The 8,195-nt window shown below is 49.9% G+C and overlaps 1 protein-coding gene across 1 annotated transcript; it reads left to right on the forward strand.

The window, feature by feature from the left end:
• Nucleotides 1–1,029: 1,029 nt before the first annotated feature.
• On the forward strand, nucleotides 1,030–6,581 carry vcpip1 (valosin containing protein (p97)/p47 complex interacting protein 1; the record flags this gene model as incomplete). The annotated part of the gene is made up of 3 exons (XM_080522679.1): nucleotides 1,030–3,682; nucleotides 5,171–5,257; nucleotides 5,484–6,581. The coding sequence occupies 3 exons, from the start codon at nucleotides 1,030–1,032 to the stop codon at nucleotides 6,401–6,403; spliced, it is 3,660 nt and encodes a 1,219-aa protein (XP_080378805.1). The 3' UTR covers nucleotides 6,404–6,581.
• Between the last annotated feature and the right edge of the window lie 1,614 nt (nucleotides 6,582–8,195).

Consider the following 8,195-nt stretch of genomic DNA (forward strand, 5'->3'; position numbering starts at 1 on the left):
AAAGCTGTCAGACGACTGTCCAATCTGGAATCAAAACATCGGTCAGCCGCCAAGGCCGGCGCCGTGTGTGTGTGGCACCAAGCCACGCCTCTACTGTGTGCGTGTGTGTGTGTGTGTGTGTGTGTGTGTGTGTGTGTGTGTGTGGCACCAAGCCACGCCTCTACTGTGACGTATGTGGCACCAAGCCACGCCTCTACTGTGTGTGTGTGTGTGGCACCAAGCCACGCCTCTACTGTGTGTGTGTGTGGCACCAAGCCACGCCTCTACTGTGTGTGTGTGGCACCAAGCCACGCCTCTACTGTGACGTAGACCCTTTCGCATACAGAAACTGTTAACGAAATAATAATCAGATATGTGTGTTGACATTGTCAATGGGAAAACATTGCTAATTTGTACAAGTTTAAGATTAACGTAATCCACATATGAGTTGCTGAATGTGGGGGTTACAATATAAAGTGTAAACAAATCATAAGGCTCATATGGTAGGTATTTTGGCATGATATGTATGGAGAATTACAGCAAATATATCTCTTACTGCAGTAATCAAAACGTCAAGACTTTTATTTTTTTAGTTCCGGTTAACTGATGCAACCAAAACATTACAGAATCTTATGCCGCATCATGGTATTTGTAGTCCACATGAACCAACATTCTGAAGTGAAATATACATTTAAATATAGTTAATCTCTCGAGATCATAATGAATAGAATCCTAATTAGTATTGAGAAATTGTTGCATGCGCTCTGACCTGGCCTAATATATTTGTAAGGCGGTCAAATATCACGCAAAAGCAAGTTTGCCAAACTACAAGTACCACAATCCATAGCGGACTACGCACGATTACGTTTCGCAACAAACAGTCGATGGAGGAAAAAACCAACCGCTTCCGTGTTGTTCTTCTGCTCTTGTTATTCTGGCAAATTATTCTGCCAAATAAGTACGTGAGTCCAAGATCAATTGATAGTCCTTTCGTGATAAAACCATAATGTTTTTATAAGATAAATACACTGTGTAGTTTTATCTTCCACGATGTCGTTGCTGCAAGGCTCCAAGAAGAAGGACAAGCGTATTTTGTCAGGTACCTGCCCAGACCCGAAATGCCAGGCGAGGCTATTCTTCCCTGCTTACGGCTCGATTAGCATTGAATGCACCGAGTGTGGACAACGCCACGAACAGAAGAATCTTTTAAATGTCGAAGAGGTAACAGATCCAGATGTTGTGCTTCACAATTTGTTAAGAAATGCCCTACTCGGTGTTACCGGGGCTCCGAAAAAGGGAACGGAGTTGGTGAAAGTGATGGGGCTGTCCAACTATCATTGTAAGCTTCTCTCTCCTATTCTCACAAGATATGGAATGGATAAGCAGACGGGAAAGGCTAAATTGTTGCGGGAAATGAATCAAGGAGAGATGTTTGACTGTTCACTCCTTGGGGACAGGGCTTTCCTCATCGAGCAAGAGCATGTATCCACAGTTGGCTATGGCAAGGATAGATCTGGGAGCCTTATTTACCTGCATGACACCTTGGAGGAAATCAAGAAAGCTAACACCAATAGGGAATGTCTTATCCCTGTTCACGTGGACGGAGATGGACACTGCCTTGTCCATGCTGTCTCCAGGGCACTGGTCGGCAGAGAACTGTTTTGGCACGCCTTGAGGGAGAACTTGAAACAAAATTTCAAGCAAAATCTCGACCGCTACAAAGCCCTCTTTCAGGATTTTATCGACGCGGCCGAATGGGAGGACATAATCAATGAATGTGACCCCCTGTTCATCCCGCCGGAGGGCGTGCCACTAGGACTCAGGAACATTCACATATTTGGCCTGGCGAACGTGTTGCACCGCCCCATAATCTTGTTAGATTCACTGAGTGGAATGAGAAGCTCCGGGGATTACGCTGCTACGTTCCTCCCTGGACTGGTGCCCGAGGAGCAGTGCAAGGGGAAGGACGGCAAGTTCAACAAGCCCATCTGCATCGCCTGGAGCAGCTCAGGGCGAAACCACTACATCCCCCTGGTGGGTATCAAGAACACTCTCCTACCCCAGCTGCCCCCGAGGCTGCTCCCCAAGGCCTGGGGGGTCCCGCAGGAGCTCATCAAGAAGTACATCAAACTGGAGCATGATGGGAGCTGCGTCATCGGAGGGGACAGGAGCCTGCAGGACAAGTACGTGATGAGGCTGGTCAACGCCATGGAGGAGATCTTCATGGAGAAGCACGGCATCCACCCCTCGCTGGTGGCCGACGTCCACCAGTACGTCTACCGGAGGACCGGCGTCATCGGAGTCCAGCCAGAGGAGGTGACGGAGGCGGCCAAGAAGTCGGTGATGGAGAACCGGCTGCACCGCTGTCTGATCTGCAACGCGCTCTCGGAGCTCCACGTGCTGTCAGAGTGGCTGGCGCCGGGCGGTAAGCTCTACAACCTGGCCAAGACCACCCACGGCCAGCTGAGGCCCGACAAGAACTACAGCTTCCCGCTGAACAACGTGGTGTGCTGCTACGACCCGGAGCGGGACATCCTCGTCCCGGACTACAAGCTGAGCTCCCTGAACACCTGCAACTGGTGTCACGGCACGTCCGTGCGCCACATCCATGGCAACGGTTCCGTCGTCTACCTGGACGGAGACCGGACCAACACCCGCTCCCAGGGGGGGAAGTGCGGCTGCGGTTTCAAGCACTTCTGGGAGGGGAAGGAGTACGAGAACCTGCCGGAGGCGTTCCCCATCACCCTGGAGTGGGGAGGCCGCGTGGTCCGGGAGACGGTGTACTGGTTCCAGTACGAGACGGAGGTCGCCCTGAACAGCAACGTCTACGACGTGGCCATGAAGCTGGTCACCAAGCATTTCCCGGGGGAGTTCGGCAGCGAGATCCTGGTGCAGAAGGTGGTGAACACCATCCTCCATCACACGGCCAAGAAGAACCCGGACGAGTACAACCCCGTGTCCATCGCCGGCGCCCACGCCCAGAGACTCACCGACGTGGCGGAACCCCAGCAGGCCGTCGACGCGCCGCCCACCAAGATCATCCTGACGGGGCCCAAAGCGAAGACCATCCACAAGGAGGAGCTGACCATGAGTAAAGCGGAGCGCAGCCTCCAGCAGAGCATCACCGAGCAGGCCTCGGTGGCCCAGAAGAGGAGGACGACGGAGCGGCTGAAGCAGGAGCAGAGCGGCCAGCGGAGGCCGTCTTCCCCCAGCTCCGCCCAGGAGGCTTCCCTCTCCTCCGCCCCGGCCACGCCCACCAAGTCTTCCCCTTCCTCCGGCTCCGCCAACAAGGAGAAGAAGATCCGCGTCACGACGAATGACGGGCGGCAGGCCATGCTGACTCTCCAGGCCCAGACCACCTTCGCTGAGCTTCAGAGGAGCATCTCCAGCGAGTTCTCGGTGCCTCCGGCTCAGCAGAGCATCCGCTACGGCTTCCCGCCGAAGGAGCTGTTCCCTCCCAAGGACGGCGAGGAGAATGAGCCGGTGGTCCTGCAGCACGGGGACAGGGTGACGGTGGACATCCTGAGGGGACCAGGGCAGGAGAAGGCGTCCTCCGGCCCCAGCGCTTCCAGCTCTCACCAGTCCCTGCACTCGGTGAAGAGGGAAGATGATCAGGTGACCTCCGGCAGGATGAGCAGCAGGGAGATGCAAGACAACATTGACCTTGAGATGTCCTCCCTCTGTCTCCTGGCAACCTTAATGGGTAAGAACGGATGAAAGGGGGAGGAGGCAGGAAAAGGCTGTGGTGGTGTTGGTCTTTTTGTGAAAATAATCTCTTGTAATATCATATTATCAATATCACACACACAACTGTATCACGTAAGTGACATATAGACAGACATGGAGCGGTTTTGTTAAACCCATGCAGTGTCGTTTATTTTATTGACCTTTATTATAGACCTTTATTGTCTCAAACTACAATTTATAGTTTCAGACATTCAGAATCCAAGTTTTATTTGCCTAGTAGATCCTCATTTCAGCAAATACAAGACCAGATCTAACAGATCGTTGTACAGCAGGTGGGAGAGAGGGGGCAGTAACTGATATAGTATCAAGCAGCAGCTTTTCATGCAGGATCAGTGCATGCTGTGTTCTTGGGTTGGTTACAAGGAGCAGGATGGATAACAAACTACAGGTATTGAGTGACTGGTAGGCTTGCCAGCGCAGGGATAGTTCAAGGCCAAATCTATAGGGATAATTACTTTTTCCCACTCGAAATAATTATAATCTACTCAAGTGCTTTCCCTAGGCCCAGGTCCATACGGCGTCAGCATAACATTTTATGGGCTGTGCGTTGAAACGTGTTAAGCAGTTTGAGAGAGAGAGAGCAAGAGGGCGTAGACTGAGTCTGTGTGAATGTGCTGATGCACATTCTCCTCTTTCTCTCTCTTTCACCTGACCTTCCAATGGGGTCAGGTCTATCTCTCTCATCTCTCTCTCCACGATCTCCCAATGGGGTCAGGGATCTCTCTCTCTCCCTCTCTCTCTCCCTCTCTCTCCCTCTCTCTCTCTCTCTCTCTCTCTCTCTCTCTCTCTCTCTCTCTCTCTCTCTCTCTCTCTCTCTCTCTCTCTCTCTCTCTCCTCTCTCCTCTCTCCTCTCCTCGTTCTCCCAATGGGGTCAGGTCTCTTTCTCGTCCCTGGACACTCTCCAGTCTGTTAAGCTTCCACCTTTCCCCCAAACTTCTTCACTCCCAGAGTGTCCGTCCCCCCCTGACCCCTGACATAGATTCAAAAGAAAGGTATATGATTGGTGTAAGATGGAGCTCATACTGTAGTGTACACCAACCAATCCATCCTTTTTTAAATCCACTTGGATTGAAGTGTACAAGGCTACACTTCAGGAGAAGGGTGGAGAATTGGGACACAGTATTGCCATCACACTGTGGTAGCATGCTGCTAGCTCATCTGATCTGTCCAGTGGTGTTATAGGAGGCTAGCTAGACTGTACGGTTGCGTCAGAGACCTTTAATCTGCTGAACTGCCAAAAGTTACAAGGCAAATTTGATCTCCTCTGCCTTGGCCTTCCTGTCTGCTTATATTTACCTCAGCATTTGAATGTTTTATATGTGTGCACTCTGCAGAGTCATGCTAGCTTGAAACTAGCATCCCTCTTCTAACAGGTTTGAGGACATTCAAACGGAATGATTGTTCTCATATTAAAATCGTTTTGTTCTTGTTTGTTTTTCCACAGGAGAAGATGTCTGGTCATATGCAAAGAAGCTGCCTCACCTTTTCCAGCAAGGTGGAGTCTTCTACAACATTGTGAAGAAAGATATGGGTATGACACTGACACTGACACACACACACACACACACACACACACACACACACACACAATACAAAGGTTCATTAGACGACTTATTAGACTTACATATAATTTAGATTTGTGCTGATATACCAGTACTCTCTTTTCAGTTTGCAATAATGAAATCATATTTAAATAACATGCAACATTTTCAGACAGAATTTACATGTGTTAAATAACAACGTCTTTTCGTCTGCAGGTCTGATGGATGGGAAACACTGCACCCTCCCCCACCTGACCGGGAAGACGTTTGTGTACAACGCCGCGGACGAGCGCTTGGAGCTGTGCGTCGACGCGGCGGGACACTTCCCCGTGGGCCCCGACGTGGAGGACCTCGTCAAGGAGGCCCTGATCCAGCTCCGCTCTGAGACCGCCTCCCGGAGCCGCGAGGGGAGCCCCTCCCACAGCCTGCTGCGTCTGGGGAGCGGCGGCGTGGTGAGGAAGAAGGAGCAGCTGCAGAGCCTCACGGCCTTCCAGGGCAAAGGCCACTCCCTGGGCAGCGCCCCCCCGCAGAGCACGGGCGCCCCCCCGCCGGAGCACAAGCCAATCACGCGGCAGCACAGCAGCGGGGTGGACCTGAGCGCCAGCGCCTCCCGGGGGCCCGACCTCTCGGACATCTCCGAGGACGCCACCAAGGAGCTGGTGCGCATGGCCCCCGGGTTCGTCACCATGAGGGACAGCCGCCACCTGGACCCCGGCCTGATCGAGGAGCAGAGGAAAAAGCTCCAGGAGATGGTCTCGTCCATCCAGGCCTCCATGGACAGGCACCTGAGGGAGCAGAGCAACCTGGCGGCCGTGGCCAGGGCCGGGGCGGAGGCCCAGGCGGGGGGGGCTCCGGCGGTGGCTCCAGAGAGGACAAGTGGTGCTAAGACAGGAGTTGTACAGTCTACCCCAGCAGGGGTCGCAGACCAGGAGCTCTCGTCCATGGACGTGTCGGCCGTGGCCGGGTCACGCGGCTCAACGGCGGAGGCGAGTAGTGGTGGTGGTGGCGGCGGTGGCGGTGGCGGCGGTGGCGGTGGCAAGCGTGAGGCTAAGGATGCAGGGTCAGAGGAGCTGGAGGAGATGGATAGTCAGGATGCGGAGCATACCAACGCCATGGAGCCCATGGACCATTCCTGATGGGAGAGACATGGAGGAAGGGGGACCTTGTCCTGTTATTCTCTCACTCCTCATCCCCCCCTTTCTCTCTTTCTTCCTCCCTCTCTCTCTCTCTCCCTCGCTCTCTCTCTGTCTCTGCCTGGTCGGCATTACTGTAGAGGGAAGAATGCTTCAGGTTGTTGTAATCCAATGCTTCGACATCCACGTTGTTGTTTTGTTGTCTTTAATGCATGATGAAGAGTTTGAGCGTTTTTTTTTCTGCCTTAAGGTGACTTGCAGACAGTCTCTAATGTTATTACCACGGAACATGCACCAAGATCAAAAAAGGAACAAATATGGCTCTTTATGATGTGTGAAATGCATTCCTGTACAGTAGATGTCCCTCCTAAGTCATAAGACAAGAGGGAGTTAGTCGTGAAGCTTGATTGGTTGAGTGAGATCCCACGCCAGCATTGTAATGTCTGCATCAAATGTTGCTTAAATAAAAAGTGCGTACTACCGTATCAATGCACTTCTATCCCATAAACAATAACTCACTATCACAAGTTCTGATTTACTGACATATTTGCTATCAACAGCAGTGGAATAGCCTATTCCATTTGAGTTTGCTTTGTTTTGGTTTCTTTCCTGAACTTTGACCCCACATGCAGAGAGTTGTTTTTGTCTTAATTCTGAAAGGAAGGAGTCACATGATGCCACCTCATGATAAGCTTATGCATTGACTGACATTGGTTGTCAGAAGCTCTGTGATCTTTTTACTTTGCATTTGTTTTGGGTTTTTCATAATTTGCATTAGATATAAGATATTCTTTAAGATAATGTAATTCAAGTGAATGCCATTTAGAGAAAAAAACAAGTGAAGCACTGATAAAAAATAACTTTGATTGGTGGAAGTAAGAGATTACATTTTACAGTGTGGGTAAAACTGATGGTGGGGAAATGCATGTTGATTGTTTTGGGTTTAGGGTGCTCTTAAACTTTCACGTGTAGACTTTTTTCTATGTTACCTCTCATATATCCCATAAACACTAGAATAAGAAGCCCACATCAAGTGTTCAAAGTTCAAACTAGTGGGTGTGGGGCTGCTTTATATCGGCAGGAGCATCACTAGGATACAGGGTTTTTTCCCTGTCAGGTCACTCTAGGATCTAACCGTTACCAACATACACCTGGTAGTAGACTCCACACCAGTATGCCATCTCCATTCTCCCAAGCACTATTCCTGCTTTTAGTGAAAGAATCAGGACGTTTTTAGATCAATTAAAAATTCTAAAACTTGTCCAGATTCAGGAATGTTCCTGTGCCATATTGGATTTACAAAGTACAAAGTTCAGGTTAATAGTTGAAATGGGTTTGTCTTTATGAACGATAAGTGAAATCAAATAAGCAGTAAACAGATAAAACTGAACTGCCTGCCTTCAGTTTAAACTGTGAACATTCAATGCTGGCATTTTATTACTGTGTCATCAAAATACTACATATATGTTTGCACTTGAACTTCAATCTTGTTATTACTCCAAAGATAACTTGAACGTAGGGTATTTTACCGGTCTTGTAAACAATTTGTGTTGCTGAAAGACTATGTGTGTACGCTTGATATCACAACAACAAAGTGCTAGGCTACACCTCATAATGGTGTGAAGTATACTATTTCCAATCAGTTGTTTATCAAATGCAGTTGATTGTAAATCTATAAACAATCTGTGACGTGACCGTGTGCATTCTGCTCAGTTCTTGCGGCACTATCTTCAGACATAAACACAAAACTCTTTGCCTTCTTTGTTGGAATTTCAACCAAAAAGCAGGTTGATGT

The sequence above is a fragment of the Nansenia antarctica genome (assembly GCF_963989245.1).
Source record: "Nansenia antarctica genome assembly, chromosome: 2".
NCBI lineage: Eukaryota > Metazoa > Chordata > Actinopteri > Argentiniformes > Microstomatidae > Nansenia > Nansenia antarctica.